Source organism: Oncorhynchus mykiss, chromosome 3 (genome assembly GCF_057628025.1).
Source record: "Oncorhynchus mykiss isolate SJ-2025 chromosome 3, ASM5762802v1, whole genome shotgun sequence".
Lineage (NCBI taxonomy): Eukaryota > Metazoa > Chordata > Actinopteri > Salmoniformes > Salmonidae > Oncorhynchus > Oncorhynchus mykiss.
In genome coordinates this window covers 37,783,961-37,801,385 of record NC_143024.1, presented here as the reverse complement: position 1 = coordinate 37,801,385, position 17,425 = coordinate 37,783,961, and the positions used below count along the sequence as shown (strand labels likewise).

General features: G+C 44.2%; 1 protein-coding gene across 10 annotated transcripts; it reads left to right on the top strand.

The window, feature by feature from the left end:
* Window positions 1-421: 421 nt before the first annotated feature.
* Window positions 422-17,224, top strand: LOC110503977 (large proline-rich protein BAG6). 10 transcript variants are annotated; one of them, XM_090229176.1, is made up of 26 exons: window positions 422-1,480; window positions 1,734-1,941; window positions 4,661-4,754; window positions 4,845-4,962; window positions 5,471-5,688; window positions 5,812-5,883; window positions 7,663-7,785; window positions 8,015-8,193; window positions 9,418-9,547; window positions 9,755-9,955; window positions 10,658-10,757; window positions 11,179-11,235; window positions 11,377-11,771; window positions 12,026-12,098; window positions 12,249-12,565; window positions 12,777-13,062; window positions 13,262-13,431; window positions 13,621-13,674; window positions 13,825-13,927; window positions 14,029-14,153; window positions 14,356-14,493; window positions 14,710-14,757; window positions 14,870-15,070; window positions 15,387-15,494; window positions 15,782-15,928; window positions 16,585-17,224. In XM_090229176.1, the coding sequence occupies exons 2-26, from the start codon at window positions 1,841-1,843 to the stop codon at window positions 16,678-16,680; spliced, it is 3,654 nt and encodes a 1,217-aa protein (XP_090085302.1). In that variant the 5' UTR covers window positions 422-1,480; window positions 1,734-1,840; the 3' UTR covers window positions 16,681-17,224. The 10 variants fall into 10 exon arrangements, with proteins under 10 accessions (XP_090085302.1, XP_036829408.2, XP_036829391.2 ...); XM_036973513.2 differs by having other exon boundaries at window positions 10,658-10,889; XM_036973496.2 differs by lacking the exon at window positions 422-1,480 and having other exon boundaries at window positions 1,574-1,941; window positions 10,658-10,889.
* The last annotated feature ends 201 nt before the right edge of the window (window positions 17,225-17,425 follow it).

The following is a 17,425-nucleotide window of genomic DNA, read 5'->3' as shown; positions in this document are numbered from 1 at the left end:
GAGAGCTTTGTACGCGTCTCTGTGTGTGGAGTACAGGTGATCTAGAATTTTCTTCCCTCTCGTTGCACATTTAACATGTTGATGGAAATTTGGTAGAACTTATTTAAGTTTCCCTGCATTAAAGTCTCCGGCCACTAGGAGCGCCGCCTCTGGGTGAGTGGTTTCCTATTTGCTTATTTCCTTATACAGCTGACTGAGTGCGGTCTTAGTGCCAGCATCTGTTTGTGGTGGTATATAAACAGTCACAAAAAGTATAGCTAAAAACTCTCTAGGCAAGTAGTGTGGCCTGCAATTTATTACAATATACTCTACTTCAGGCGAGCAAAATCTAGAGACTTCCTTAGATTTTGTGCACCAGCTGTTGTTTACAAATATGCACAGACCCCCCCCCCCCCCCCCTCGTCGTGCTGTTCTATCCTGCCCGTGCAACGTATATCCCGCTAGCTGAATATCCATGTCATCATTCAGCCACGATTCCGTGAAACATGGGATATTACAGTTTTTGATGTCCCGTTGGTAGGATATTCGTGATTGTACCTCGTCTAATTTATTGTCCAATGATTGCACGTTGGTGAGTAATATTGACTGTAACGGCAGCTTTCCTACTAAACCACATAATGGCACAATTGGTTGGGCGCTGTAAAACTGCTGCCATTTCTTCCGCTGCCATTTTGTGGATTTTTATCACCCACTAACTGGGAGGGGGCCAAAGATAATTACTCGATGCTGACACATCTTTCTGATTTACACACTGAATCCACGTTGTGCTTGGTGGTCCTCCCCTTTCTCCTCTGAGGAGCCTCCACTGAACCAAAGCAGTGCAAACAAACATACCAACTAGATTACACATGGGCTATATTCATTACATCAACAGAAACGGTTTACTGTTTAAGAACCAAATGGAATAGGGACCTACCCAAATTTGTCCAATCAAAACTGTTTCAGTTTAGAGTAAACAGTTTATATTGCAAGACATGGTGCATCATCCAGAAATATACAACATATATGTTACACAAAATACGTTTTCATTAGGAATGCAGATAAAGCGTTTGGGAAAACAGATAGAAATAATTACTACACGTGCTTATTACGTCACTTCTGTTTTGAGCTGACTTCTCCATCAGACAGAGCAGGGCACCTGGCTCACGTCCCCAACTCGAATGCCTCAACATTCCGCCGGTGTAAAACATGCCTATACGGGTGTACGCGCGAGATTAATCGAACCTCCTCAAACCAGCACCTGCGCAGATTCGTGGCTCCCGTCCCGTTGTTCAATTGTTGTCTAATTCGGGTGGGTTGTTTGATTTCATTGGCTGTTAGCATCTACTACAGTTCCCGCCTCCCAGACAGCGCGGAAGTGTGCCCTCCCCTGACAACGTTTTGGTGTTGTTGTCAACCAGACACTTTAGTGCAGGTGAAAGGATACAACCCGAGGAAGACCTGAAACTTTTGAGTAGAGATGCACTGTACTCCTTTTCAGGTGTGTGTTTTCCGCCTGCCTTTCTGAATAATGTCAAATTATTTGTAAATGTAAACTAGTTTATGAGTCTGAAGAGGTGGCTATCTGCAAAATGTCTCTTTAGTTTTCTTCATAACTATGTAAAGCTAGATATCTAGCAGTTTCCACTTAAATTCAAATCATCATAAAGTTAGCTGGCTTGCTGAATTCGCACGTGGGAACATGGCAGACAATGACCGCAATTTAATAAACTTTGATGTCTCGGCGGATGAAGATTTAACAGACACTGGCAGCTACACAGATGATGGAGATTCGTCATCCTGGGAAGAATTTGCAGATTACGTGCGTAGTGGGCCAATCCAGCCATACTTGTTCGAACCAATGGTCGGCGATACATCGCCACCGAGGAGAAGAGATTACGACACCGACGAGACCGAGGAAGAAGAACAGGAGGAGTGGGTACCAGTCATCGACCCACCAAGGTAGTTCACCATAGTCTATCCAGCTTGTTTTGTTTAGGCTATATCTATCTTCTGATCAGTTCACTCTCCAAGTAGACTGGATTCCATGAACCGTTACATCAGGTTGGGTTCCTGGCTAGGCTACCAAATTCAGAGGAAAAATAAAGGGTGCATTTCAGTCCAACTTCCAAAGGGACTTCATTAATCTCTTTTCCGATTGCCCTGAGCAGCAGGGGTGTGTTCATTACGTCTTGTAAATGAAACCGTTTACAGTTCAAGAATCCAACGGAAGCAAACGAAACGGGAACTACCAGAATTTGTCCAATAGAAACTCTAGTTTTCGTTTCAAAACTTTTTTTGTTGCAAAACTTTTTGAAACAGTATGTTTAATGAATACACCCCAGGTCTTGACCCTCTGTAAATTGTACTGCCGCTGCCCAGACGCCCAGGCTTTTTGTGGCACGCCATGTTTGCAGCTCTGATCTCTGGATGCACAAGAATGTTTTTAAATGTATGGTTCTGCACAGAGCTGGCTTGTGTGGCAGTGTCTATTAGATGCTTACCTGTGCTGTAGGAGCCACTGTTCAAGTCCCAATTTCAGCTCTCCCTCTAAACTAGTTCCTGGTAGTCATCCATCATCTTACATACTAGAAAATACTCTAGTGGTTAGTCTCTTGATTAGAGTTTCTGTTCAATTAGTAAAATAAAAATGTAGGAAAGGAGATAAAGACGCCAGGATTATTGACATGCACACAGCAATAGACTTTTCTCCTACAAGTGTACCAGCTTCAAAACATGCAAATCCAGACAACATTTATTTATCAGCAGATTATATTTTTGTTTGCATAGTATGTTTCTGCTTTTCAACCGCAATTTATCTTGCAGTTATCAAACAACAAACACGTTTCGAGAAAGGAAAAAAGGAGCACTTTGTTTCCCTTTTATTATACTGTCACCTTCCAGTAATATGAACATAGGGTTGCTGGTTCAAGCCCCACTTGGGGTCTTCTTCCTCTCTCAATCACTACATAACTGTGAATTGATAATCCCAGCGGTCTCAGGCCTTTGTTGGAACTGGAATCCCTGTTCACTTTGGTGGGATGACTTTTAAAGAAAGGAAATCATGTCTCACTTTGTTAATGTGGTCTTGAACCTCTTGGCTCCCCTAATTTCCTACAGGCCTGGTTTTAACAAAAACATCCTCACCTTACTGCTACTATAACTGCACTGGAGATATGATCTAGCTGTCTAGCAGATCCATTTAACAGATATAAGCACAACATGTTGGACTGACTTCATGAGCACATCCCATTTGTTACTGTATGTTTGAAACGTCACAGCTGTTCTGGTAGCTAATCATATGTCACGTTACTTGAACCGCAGTTGCTATCATCATATGAGGAAATAGCTAGCTTTACATTCAACACTGAATAATCGGTGAATAATTGGCAAATATTCGGGTGTAATCGGAAGATTTAACTTCACAGGTAGGAGCTATCGAGTAAGTTAGTAAGTAACTAGCTAGCTAACTTCATACAGCTAATGGGAACGTTAGCTCAGGGCTAGCTCGCAAACTGCTTGCTAAAAGCTAACGCAGCTGTGAGCTACCTAGCTAACTTACTTGTCGTTTTTTTGTCAATATTCGTGTGAAATTGATTGGACCATCACTTTTGTAGAGGTTCCATCTACAATTAATATGGATTTCCATCAAGTGAACGCTGACATGAAAAGGTTTTGTTTGACCATGTTTGCTTCAAGGCATGGATGTTAGCCAGTCAGCTAGTTTAGCTAGATAGCTATGGCAGCTTCCATGAGCGTTAACGTTAGACCACACAGTATCTTTGTTTAGGTAGTAGCTAGCTAACGTTAAAGTTAGCTAGGTAACGACCCAATTTAAATTATATTAGCCACATTATACCATGGATATTGTTGAATCCTCGTTTCTGATTGGCTTCAAGAGCATTTTAGACCGTACATTATCTTCTTATAACGCACGGTACATCAGCATGGTAGAATTCAATGGCCATTTTATACGTTTGAGCTGCTTTTTGATAGCAAAAGTCGAATTGAAAACATTGAAATCGATTTTCCTAATAGCAAGCTAGGACTGATGGCTTGGTTAGCTTAACTAGTAACTCTGTTTGTTTCGTTACCAAGGCAACTATAACAGCAATATAGTTAACTTGCTTGCTACTTCAGTGGATGTGGCAAAAGTGTTAAAGGTGCACTATGCAGAAATAACTGTGCCATTTCCTGTTAGCTAACATTCTAATAGTTTGCCTAATTTAAGTTTAATGACAAAACAGTTTCGAGAATCATTGTATCATCTAAATTTCTGTGAAATATATTTTCCATAACCAAACATATTGTATTTTCAGCTGTTTGAAGCTGGTGTAGTAAAACGAAAGTAAAGGATGAACAAAAAATACTTAAGAACGGAAGCATAGAACTAGCGTACATAGAACATATTTACTGCATATACTTGCTTTCAATGAGAACGACAGATCTATAACTCACTTTTCTATGTGAATTTGGTTAGGTCGCAGCTTTGTTATAACCATGGTATAAAAGAGGTAATCAACTCAGGGCTCTGTGTTCTCAGGAAAATATTGCAACTCTGTGGAAGATTAGTTCCACTCTGCTAGCGCGTAGCCCCTCATTGATTATCCCTTACATAATGATATTCATGACAGCATTGATATGATACTCTATTCTATTGCCCCTGTCACTTTACACACAGGGTGAACGTAACCATGGAGGAACCGGGTGCTGATATAGAGGTGACTGTCAAAACTTTGGACTCCCAGAGCCGAAGTTACACTGTAGGCGGCCAGGTACGTTCTCATTTCCAATGGAGCACTTTCACAGTAGCCTTACATGTACTGGATATAGGCCTAATCTTCACACCAGTGTCTTTTTCTTAGTTGACAGTGAAAGAGTTCAAGGAGCACATTGCCATTTCAGTTGGGATTCCTGTGGACAAACAGAGGCTGATCTACCAGGGCCGAGTCCTGCAGGATGAGAGGACACTGACAGAGTACAGTGAGTAATGCTGTCTGTGGAGCGGTCTGGAATCAATACAAAACGGCCACATGCTAATAAACATGAAATTAGTCCCGACAGTTTGATCTGGAGCAGCACACAGCTGCAGCAAAGCATCTGTCAACACAGAACAGAAACGCAGCAAACAGCCAGACATCTTTGTCTCAATCAAATTTATTTATAAAGCCTGCTTTTTTTTTTTACATCAGCCGATGTCACAAAGTACTGTACAGAAACCCAGCCTAAAACCCCAAACTGCAAGCAATGCAGATGTAGAAGCACATTGTCTAAATGTGATATATAGAATAACTCTCTTATTCACTTATTCCATGACTTACAAGGCCAGTAATGCACAGATGTAAGCCTATTATACAACTGCACACCATCAGAACTCTTGCGAACCCATCATGTAATTGCTGTTTGGCTGCTATGCACATCACCTGATAAGATTGATGGAGCACATGAATAGAGATGATATACCTTGTTCTCTTTTTCCTCTGTGTCTCAGACGTCGGTGGAAAAGTCATCCACCTGGTGGAGCGGGCCCCCCCTCAGCCCTCCCAGCCAGGCTCGGGGTCAGGGGTAGCGGAGGCCGGAGCGACGCCCTCCTCTACCACCTCCCAGGGAACGTCCCAAGTGCCCCCACAGGACCGCAACGCCAACAGCTATGTCATGCTGGGGACCTTCAACCTCCCGGTTAACGTCATGGACCCTCAGCAGATCCAGGTGCAGCTTTTGTGTGTTTTGGATCAAATCTGTCATTGTTCCATGGTTTATAATGATATCCTGAGCGCCTGGTGTGGATCAGTACTGATATCTAGCCTATACCGTCTACTACACTCTTCTTAGATGTCAGTCCAGCAAATGATGTCAGGCTTGGGAGAGAATGCAAGGAATGCCAGAGTCAGCACCAGCACCGGGGTAAGAAATCAAATATATGATTTATAACATAGATAGTATGCATCCTCATGTATGGATTTAATCTATTTCTATACAGTTGAAGTCGGAAGTTTACATACACCTTAGCCAAATACATTTAAACTCAGTTTTTCACAATTCCTGACACTTAAATCCTAGTAAAAATTCCCAGTCTTATGTCAGTTAGGATCACCACTTTATTTTAAGAAAGTACAATGTCAGAATAATAGTAGAGAGAATTATTTATTTCAGCTTTTATTTCTTTCATCACATTCCCAGTGGGTCAGAAGTTTACATACACTCAATTAGTATTTGGTAGCATTGCCTTTAAATTGTTTAACGTGAAACATTTCAGGTAGCCTTCCACAAGCTTCCCACAATAAGTTGGGTGAATTTTGGCCCATTCCTCCTGACAGAGCTGGTTTAACTGAGTCAGGTTTGTAGGCCTCCTTGCTCGCACGTGCTTTTTCAGTTCTGCTCACAAATTTTCTATAGGATTGAGGTCAGGACTTTGTGATGGCCACTTCAATACCTTGACTTTGTTGTCCTTAAGCCATTTTGCCACAACTTTGGAAGTATGCTTTGGATCGTTGTCCATTTGGAAGACCCATTTGCGACCAAGCTTTAACTTCCTGACCGATGTCTTGATGTTGCTTCAATATATCCACATATTGTTCCTTCCTCATGATGCCATCTATTATGTGCACTAGTCCCTCTTGCAGCAAAGCACCCCCACATCATGATGCTGCCACCCCCATGCTTCACGGTTGGGATGGTGTTCTTCGGCTTGCAAGCCTCCCCCTTTTCCTCCAAACATAATGATGGTCATTATTGCCAAACAGTTCTATTTTTGTTTCATCAGACCAGAGGACATTTCTCCAAAAAGTACGATCTTTGTCCCCATGTGCAGTTGCAAACCATAGTCTGGCTTTTTTATGCCGGTTTTGAAGCAGTGGCTTCTTCCTTGCTGAGCAGCCTTTCAGGTTATGTCGATATATGACTCGTTTTACTGTGTATATAGATATAGGTTTAGATACTTTTTTACCTGTTTCCTCCAGCATATTCACAAGGTCCTTTGCTGTTGTTCTGGGATTGATTTGCACTTTTCGCACCAAAGTGCGTTAATCTCTAGGAGATCGAACGCGTCTCCATTCCAGAGCGGTATGACGGCTGCGTGGTCCCATGGTGTTTATACTTGCATACTATTGTTTGTACAGATGAACGTGGTACCTTCAGGCGTTTGGAAATTGCTCCCAAGGATGAACCAGACTTGTGGAGGTCTACACATTTGTTTTCTGAGGTCTTGGCTGATTTCTTTTGACTTTCCCATGATGTCAAGCAAAGAGGCAATGAGTTTGAAGGTAGGCCTTGAAGTACACCCACAGGTACACCTCCAATTGACTCAAATGATGTCAATTAGCCTATCAGAAGCTTCTAAAGCCTGTTATTCATTTTCTGGAATTTCCAAGCTGTTTAAAGGCACAGTCAACTTAGTGTATATAAACTTCTGACCCACTGGAATTGTGATACAGTGAATGGTAAGTGAAATAATCTGTCTGTAAACAATTGTTGAAAAGATTACTTGATTCACGCACAAACTAGATGTCCTAACTGACTTGCCAAAACTATAGTTTGTTAACAAGAAATTTGTGGAGTGGTTGAAAAAACGAGTTTTAATGACTCCAACCTAAGTGTACGTAAACTTCCGACTTCAACTGTATATACAAAATGCTGTGAATTAACATGTTGAGTAGCTGTCAACTAATACTCTTGCTGTCACAGAGCAATGGTTCCATGAATGTGCACATTGATATGGACCAATCGGTTCAGAGTGAGCCCAGGCTGAGACTGCTATTGGCTGAGAACTTGCTGAGGGACACCAATGCTCTCATCGAGAGGATGGAGGTGAGGTTTTAAGTTATAAAGATTATAACAACTAGGAATATCCACAGTATAGACCTAGTTTTTAGTTAATAAACTGGCTCAAACGTGAAACATAAGTATTTGGACAAAATGTTATTTGAAAATATTCTAGGGAGTCTCAGAAAGCAGGTCTATTTGAGTTCGAAGTCATTCAATTAAGATGACTGCGCAACATCCTCCCCTTACCTGCTACCTTGTCGCTCAATCTCAGGGTCAACCAAGCGGCACCTCAGCCCAACCAGATTCTGCTGCTGCAGCACCTCCTCCCTCTTCCTCCTCCACTACCTCTCCCTCCACCCAGCCCATGGACACGTCTCCACCTCCATCTACTACCCCTCCATCCTTCTCTTCCTCCACTCAAACAGAGGGAGCCGCCCAACCTGGACCCAAGTAAGACGTTATTGCTTACTATCGCTGTCCTGCATGTGTTTTTTTTGTTGCTCTATACTGAATAAAAAGGATGCTGGATGAATGTATCAAACTTGTTTTGGGCATTTAATGTGAAATAAGAAGAATAGGGCTTAATCCGGAACTTGAGACATGCACGCAAAATGTTTCACACAGAATCTGCCATTGACATCAACACAATGAAAGTTGACTTTAGACATTGTGGTTGCAGATGACACCATTCTGTATACTTCTGGCCCTTCTTTAGACACTGTGTTAACAAACCACATGGCGAGCTTCAATACCATACAACACTCCTTCCGTGGCCTCCAACTGCTCTTAAATGCTAGTAAAACTAAATGCATGCTCTTCAACCGATCGCATTCCGCACCCGCCCGCCCGACTAGCACACTACTCTGGACAGTTCTGACTTAGGATATGTGGACAAATACCTAGGTGTCTGGTTAGACTGTAAACTCTCATTCCAGACTCACACTAAGCACCTCCCAATCCAAAATTAAATCTAGAATTGGCTTCCTATTTTGCAACAGCCTCCTTAACTCATGCTGCTAAACATACCCTTGTAAAACTGACTATCCTACCAATCCTCGACTTCAGCGATGTCATTTACAAAATAGCCTCCAACACTCTACTCAGACTACATCCAGTTTGCTATCACCATGCCATGTTTTCAGTAAGTAAGTATATTTCACTGGTCATCCCCCAAAGCCAACTCTTCCTTTGGCCGCCTTTCCTTCCTTCCAGTTCTCTGCTGCCAATGACTGGAACGAATTGCAAAAATCACTGAAACTGGAGACTTATATCTCCCTCACTAACTTTAAGCATCAGCTGTCAGAGCAGATCACTGCACCTGTACACAGCCAATCTGTTATTTATTTTTGCACTACAGTATCTCTACTTGCACATCATCATCTGCACATCTATCACTCCAGTGTATAATTGCTAAATTGTAATTATTTCGCCACTATGGCCTATTTATTGCCTTTACCTCCCTAATCCTACTACATTTGCACACACTCTATATAGATTTTTTCTGTTGTGTTATTGACTGTACGTTTGTTTATCCCATGTGTAACTCTGTTGTTTTTGTCGCATTATCTAAGCCAGGTCGCAGTTGTAAATGAGAACTTGTTCTCAACTGGCCTACCTGGTAAAGTAAATTAACCTGTGATGCATGTAAATAAGGACAACTTCTCCCCTTGACAGTCACCCCAGCCCAGCAGAGCTGGTGGAGATGCTTTCAGAGCTGAGGAGGGTGGAGGAGAGATTTCAGCCATTCGTCCAGAGAACACACACTATCCTAGAGTCTGCTACCACCGCAGAATACGCCAACGCCGTAAGCTTTTCACCGCTGCATTCCTCATAACTTAGTGCTTTGTGGTTAGGTACAATTCACACAAACGTCATGCGTGTTTGCTGTATTGCCTTGAATTGCAGTCGGACTCTTACAATACTTGTCACTTTCCCCACAAGACTACCTGAATAAAATATCAAAACACACGTTCTCAGAAAATGTCTTAAGCCCTCTTCTTGTCACACACAGGAAAGAGAGGAGGACCAGCGGATTCTCAACCTGGTGGGCGAGGCCCTCCGTCTCCTGGGCAATGCCCTGGTTGCCCTTAGTGACCTGCGCTGCAACCTGCTGAGCCCCACCCCACGCCACCTACACGTGATCCGGCCAATGTCTCACTACACCTCCCCAGTATCCATGCCTGGAGCCGTGCACCATCACATCCCGCTACATGTTAGTCGGTGTTGTATCCCATTGTCAAACTTGTTTTGTTGCCACCTAGCAGACACTTAGACCTATTACATTATTTCTGTCTTACGTACACTACCAGTCAAAAGTTTGGACACACCTACTCATTCAAGGGTTTTTCTTTATTTTTTCTTTATTTTTACTATTTTCTACATTGCAGAATAATAGTGAAGACATCAAAACTATGAAATAACACATGGAATTATGTAGTAACCATAAAAGTGTTAAACAAATCAACAAATATTTTGTATTTGAGATTCTTCAAAGGAGCCACCCTTTGCTTTGATGGCAGCTTTGCACACTTGGCATTCTCTCAATTAACAGGTGTGCCTTCTTAAAAGTTCATTTGTGGGACACCTGTTAATTGAAATGCATTCCAGGTGACGACCTCATGAAACTGTCAAGGCAAAGGTTGGCTGTTTGAAGAAGCTCAAATATAAAAAATATTTAGATTTGAACACTTTTTTTTTGTTATTTCATGATTCCATATGTTATTTCATCATTTTGATGTCTTCACGATTATTCTACAATGTAGAAAATAGTCAAAAGAAAAACCCTTGAATGAGTAGGTGTTCTAAAACTTTTGACCGGTAGTGTATTTAGTTACATTGGTTCGTGTAAACTTCATTTGATATCGTTTGCCAATGGAACACAGTATGTCAATTACATTTTGAAACTCATCTGCAGATGAACCTGGGAGCCACGGTCACGATGGCGTCCAATGGCAGACCAGCTACAGAGGAACAGGCCCAGCCCAGTCAGGCCGCCGGCCAATCGGACCAGCCAGGTCAGGGACAGACCTCCCCTTCACAGCCTCCTCCGTCCAATCAGCAGGCTGGACAGGGACAGCCCGGCCCCCGGGTCATCAGGATCAGCCACCAGACAATGCCGGTGGTCATGATGCAGATGAACACGGACGGTGTGTTGTCCCCTACCCGCCACTGATTGAATGCTTTACCACAACATGTCCATCCGTTTCTCGTCCACAAATGGCCCATTGGAAGTGAATAACTCTACCGTTGCATTTATTCCCTATTGCCAAATGGTATTTTCTGAGAGAAAGTACCGTACAGGTCCCTGTACTGCTCAAATCGATAGGTCTCGTTCAATTTTGGAAGGGTGTTTTTATTTTATGTGCTTGTTAAACCGAAGTCCATTTGTTTCTACACACTGTTTACAGTTCAAACATTGTGTTTGTGTGTTTACAGACTCTGGTGTTCCTCAGGCAGCTGGACAGCCCAACGCTGCAGGAATGGGGCAGCCAGGTGAGTGTTGGTAACACTTCATGATAATGGTTTAGTACCTGTGGTTGTATCTCTGAAAAACTGGGGACTAGAGGAAAGCCCAATATACCTTAATCCAATATTCAAGGCACAAAGAAACCTTTTCTTATCCTTTCTCCCCAGGCTTCCAAATGCCTCCCGGTGTTCAGATGAACCCAGACTTCATGCAGTCCATCATGCAGCAGATCGCCCAGTACACAGAGGCTGTGGCTGCTGCCACCGGGGGCACCATCCCTGGCCAACCCCTCCAGCCTACCCCCCCAGGCTCCACCGCTACCTCTTCCACCACCACCACTGGCCCTAACACCCCCACCACCACCACCACCACCACTGGCCCTAACACCCCTGCCACCACCCCCACGGCCCCCCCCGCGCCTTCTGGGGCACCCCAGGCCAGGGTGGTGTTTACTCGGCCCACCTTTGCCCCCATGGTCCCTCCACCCGCCTTTGGCACGCGGGGGGCCACCATCAACCTTAGAGCTAGCGTGCCCCCCATGATGGGTCAGCAACCAGGACAGGTGAGCATGTTTGTGATAGGGGGTTTGGTGCAGGACTGAGGTTAATGACTTGTAGAGTTCAGTCAAGTTTTGACAAGGAGTTGTCAGACTTGGAATTTCAGTCGGAGACTTTCATGTTTTGCTAGTCATTGTGGGCATTTTCCATCGACAGTACCAATTGTCTTATGCTGTAGTGCTCTGAAAGTCTTAATGGCATAGCCACGTTTGTATTATATGCTTATAGAAACTGTTGACCTATGACCTCTCCCCCACAGCCCTTCCCTCCTGCTGCCCTCAATCAGATGATCAGTGGACTGGTGGGACAACTCCTAATGCCTGGACAGATGGGTATGCTGTCTTAGAAATACCATATACACCCCACCTCTCTAGACTCCTTTTTTTGGGTGGGTGGTTTTGCTTAGTTAACCATCACACTAAAAGTGAATCCTCTGTGTTAAGCCCATTGTAATTTCTTTCCTCTCTTCCTTTCCCCCCCAGCTGGTCAAACAGCCACCACCTCTGCCTCTCATACCTTCTCCTCAGCTTCTCATACCTTCTCCTCATCCTCCTCCAACTCTTCTTCTTCCTCCTCTGGCCCTATCCCCACCCCTGCTCCTGCTCCTAGCACCACTGTTCCCCCAGGCCAGTCCGGAGCCATCCCCACCATGCCCCAGGGAGCTCCCCCTGACCTGGCCCAGCTCCTGGGCTCTCTCCTGGGGACAGCGGGGACAGTTCCTGGGGCCATGGGACCCTCCATCACTGTGACCATGCCTGGAGTGCCTGCCTTCGTCCAGGGAGTGTCTGACTTCATGCAGGTCAGTGTCTGGATCGGAGTTTGTTCCAAGTGTATTTTGTGGATTAGGACACATAGCCATAGTGCCTGTTAGAACCGAATGGTTGAAACCAAGATGACATCATCCTCCAGTTAACTGACGTGTACCAAAATACCATAATGGTTTCTTAACTACATATCTTTCATATGATACATTTCATTTTCTCCCTGTCCATCATCTCACTCTATCTCAGGCCTCCGGACCAGTCTTCCCACCACCCCCCAATGGTGCCCAACAGCCCTTTGCCTCTGGCACCCCTCCACCCGGGACCACCCCTAACCCTCCCACGGGGGACGGTGCCGGAGCCCAGGGAGAGGCCCTGAATCCGGAGTTGTTCACTGGGATTGTACAGGGGGTCCTGTCTACCATGATGGGCTCCCTGGGCTCTCCTCAGAGCAACACTGAGAGCATCGCCCAGTTCATCCAGAGGCTCTCCGAGACCAGCAACATCTTCACACCCGGCACAGGGGACGCCATGGGTAAGAGTTCCTGTCTTGTTTGCTTTATTTTTTCTTTCTTCCCTTTTTTTCTAGTTTCCCTCTCCCTTTTTCTTGTACCTTGCTCTCTCTTTTTGTCTAGGAAGTGTAATCTCTTTCTCCCGTGCTCTCTCTTTCTCCCGTGCTCTCTCTTCCTCAATGTTTTTGTTCCATGTCCACACAGTTGTCTCTATTCCTTCAGGTTTCTTTGGAGATCTACTGACCCTAGTGTGTCAGAACTTCTCCATGGTGGACCTGGTCTTGCTGCTCCATGGCCAGAACCAGCCCCTGGGTCGCATCCAGACCCAGCTGTCTCAGTTCTTCACCCAGCATTACCTCAACGGGAGCGAGCCCACTGACCACAATGTCGCTGTGAGTGGGCCACCGTCTATATAACCGTCTCTATCTGGGATGTTACTGTCACCTGTCATTACTGTTATGCGTCCATTACGGTCACCTGTCATTAGTGTCACTGCATATGGGGCTAGATGAGCTACTTGATGAGTCTCATTATCTCTCCCGCGTTGGTTCTTTTTCTCGGTTCTTTCATTGTGATCATAGGCTGCTGCTGATGGTCTCATCAATGAACTTGAGGAGTACATTACCGAGAGCTTTGTAAGTACCGTAGTTCACTTAGGCTGCCCCCTTTTATAGTCAGTGGTCTTCAAATTGCTCAATATCAGTCACTTTTTAAATTCTCCCTGTGGCCAGTTGGTCAGAGGTGAATCAATCCCTCACATTTCTCTCTTTGTCTTGGTCCTTCAGTCTTCAGTGGCAGTGTTGGAGGGTGTCAACGTCACTCAGACCAACCTGTCCTTCTTCAGGCGGCAGTTAACGCGTATCGCCACACACATACTCCGCTGCACAGGTAACATTGTCTTTATTGTGCCAAATTGGCGCAATTCATCAGATCTGGCCTATGAATGTCAGTGCTTTTGTCACGTATTGCTGTGTTTTCACCTCCTGCAGACAACACGTTTGGGCCGCAGCTGCTGCAGATGTGCAACCAGGGGCTGTTTGAGTGTCTGGCCCTCAACCTGTACTGTCTGAGAGGAGAGCAGAGTGCCCTCACTTCTGTCATCAACCACCGCATAGTCAGTACACACACACACACTCAATGTTCCTTATGACATGATATACAACCTACAACTCAATGTCTCTTCTCCTTCCCTCCCATTTGTCTCTGTCAGATGATTTATAATACTCTTTCTATAGATTAGAAAAAAATAGCTAAATGGATATGACCAGACTGAAATCTGGTCAGTAGGTTGTGATTGACCCCCTCTCCCGTTACAGAGGACGTTGTCGACTGACATGAACCCCAGCCTGGTGAACTGGCTGACCAGTATGATGACCATGAGGCTGCAGGTCATCCTGGAGCACATCCCCGTCACAGAGGACCAGATACTGCATTATGCCGTCCACACACAGCAGGTAATTACACACACACACACCATCTCTCAAACAGGTCATAATGTTTGTTTTTTTAAGCACACTGTTAGTGTTCTAGAAGGCTCATATACTGGACTACTATCTAACAATGCACATGGATACCATCATTTTCTAATCAAGTGTCCGTTACGATAATTGTCATAGATTCCATTACCAGATTCCACTCAAGCAATATATGTTAAATGGTTTCTTTCCAAGGGGGAGGCTTCTAATGCACAGGAGCCTCAACGTGCCCAGATCATAGAGGTGAGTGTTTCAAAATGTATTTGTAAGATTAATTTTGTTGTCCTCAATATACCTTGGTGTGTTGTCTCTTTTAGTTCCTCACCATAACTCTCTTTTCTCTATCCCACCTTAGATGGAGGACACTCACTCCCCAGCCCCGGCCACCACAGCTGAGGAAGCCATGGCGTCGTCACAGGAGACTAGGGCAGAGCCTAGGGAAACTGGAGCCACCGGAGGGGCTGCGCCATTGGGTGGCGCCATGGCAGCAGCTGAAGCCAGCGGGAGGGAGGAGCCTGGTAGAGAGACCGAGGCCTGGGCTGCTGCCGTCCCTGCTGTAAGATCACTGTTCAGCTCTCTCCCACTACTTGTCCAATTCTCCTCTCGTCCACTTTAGTTGCTTTGCCAATCTCTTTCTTCGTTTTACATACAAGCTTCTAGTTGAATTTATACTGAATTTTTTGCAAACCTTTCGTTGACTTGTAGTTCGGATTCTTGGGAGAAAGAAAATGATCCAACAATGGAAGTGTAATCGCCTAATCAGATCTGCATCCAAACCCATTCAAGTCTTAAAATCCAATGTGCAGTTATATGGTTCTCAATAGTGAGTTTAACTGTCTGTCATTCTGATCATGTCTGTCTCTGTGTGATAGGAGTGGGTACCGATCATCAGACATGACCTGATCACCCAGAGGAAGATGAAGGCCCAGCCTCCCATGTCTGACGCCTATTTACATGGGATGCCTGCCAAACGCAGGAAGGTAAATAGATTGCCTGTGCATGAAACTAACTTATGTACAAAAGACAAGCCCTGATCTCACTAGTCTTCCGTTTATAGGAGGCATCCTGCAAGCTTTGTTGGCAGACTGATTCCTGGCTGTAGCTGTAGTTGACCCTCCATGGCTAAAACATGGGAGCCTTGCTGTATCAGGGCTAACGTAAACTCTGATCACATTGTAGTATCAGCATGCTATGTTCAACATCTGAGTGCGAGGGCTTATTCTTGTACTAAGTTGGATTGGCGTATGACCAGGGTGTGTGTTTTCAGACAGGACAGGGGGACGGCGCTCTTCTCTCCCTCTCCGACGCAGTGAGCAGGGCGGCAAGGACGGCCGAAGTCAGGCCAGTCACTTCCCCAGACCACCTGCAGGAGGAGCTTGACAGCCCTGAGCTCCAGGAGGCATATGCAGAGCAGGTACAGTCCTCCACTAACACTCACTGACAGAAAAACAAGCTGTTCCATCAGTCCATGGCTTCTCCTAATATTACAGATGTCACACATTGACACGATTGTAAATGGTCATTAGGGAGCTGCCACTGACGGTTATATGCCGTTGTGGAAAAAGTACCCATTTTCCAGTCAAGTTACCTTAATAGAAAATGACTCAAGTAAAAGTGAATGTCACCCAGTAAAATACTACTCAAGTATCAAAAGTAAATTCCTTGTAAATTTGGCAAACCAGATGGCACTGTTTGTTCTTCATTTGTGGATAGCCAGGGGCACTCCGACACCCAGACATAATTTACGAACAAAGCATGTGTTTAGTGAGTCCACCAGATCAGAGGCAATAGAGATGACCAGGGATGTTCTCTTGATAAGTGTGCGAATTGGACAATGTCTGTCCTGCTAAGCATTCAAAATCTAACGAGTACTTTTGGGTATCAGGGAAAATGTATGGAGCAAAAAGTACATTTTCTTTAGGAATGTAGTGAAGTAAAAGTTAACTATAAATTGTAAAGCAAACTAAAGCATTTTTCACCACTGGTTGTGATTTTCAATATTGAACGATGATGCAATTTATATGTTGAACGACCCTTTTTTGTAATTGCCACCTTTGTCCTCTGTATCAGGTGAAGAAAGACATAAAGAAACGAGTGAGAGAGGACCCAGACTTCAGCTCTCAGCAGTTCCCCAACACACACAGAGCTTTTTCATCAGACTCATAACCTAACCACAACTTGTTTTGCAACCTGATGAAATTTTACACATAACCAACCTGTACACATCCTCACCATTGTTTTGGATTGCTCAGTATTACAACTGAATGCAGTTAAGCCTAAATCTAATTTATTTATAAAGCCCTTCTTACATCAGCTGATATCTCAGTGCTGTACAGAAACCCAGCCTAAAACCCCAAACAGCAAGGAATGCAGGTGTAGAAGCATGGTGGCTAGGAAAAACTCCCTAGAAAAAGGCCAGAACCTAGGAAAATCAGGTGCCTACCAATTTTTTGTTGTTGTACCAGACACATCTCCTTTTGACTAAATTACAGACTGACTGATTTTTCCAGTGCCTATTTTTTTTCCCGCCCTCCTGGTGATGGAACACTCCTGATTTGACAAGTTTGTCCTTATTTTATGGATGACTTACAGACCTTATATCTGCAATGCTGTTTTGTTTAGTGTTATCATGTTAATATTATCCTGCCTATATATCTTACCTGTTGTGTTTTTCATTAGCTTCCCTGAAAATAAAAGTGGCTTATTTCAAGAGTATGCTTTCATGGGATGAAAATGTGTGCTGAATAAATAACTTGGTGTTTAATGGTGCTTGAGGAAAAACTAGTACCAGCCTTTCAGTTGTCTAGAGCAGTGGTCACCAACATTTGCAATCAAAAAGCAAGCAGAGCCACCAGACTTTAGATTACCTTAATAAAAACAGTTCTGTAAGAATGAGGTTTGTGCAGTAGGC

Bases quoted from the DNA above. Each gene is read 5' to 3' on its own strand.
- LOC110503977 (XM_036973496.2), top strand. From the start codon at position 1,682: ATGGCAGACAATGACCGCAATTTAATAAACTTTGATGTCTCGGCGGAT. The intron at 5,884-7,662 runs GTAAGAAATCAA...TTGCTGTCACAG, and splicing joins GAGTCAGCACCAGCACCGGG to AGCAATGGTTCCATGAATGT. The intron at 14,758-14,869 runs GTGAGTGTTTCA...ATCCCACCTTAG, and splicing joins AACGTGCCCAGATCATAGAG to ATGGAGGACACTCACTCCCC.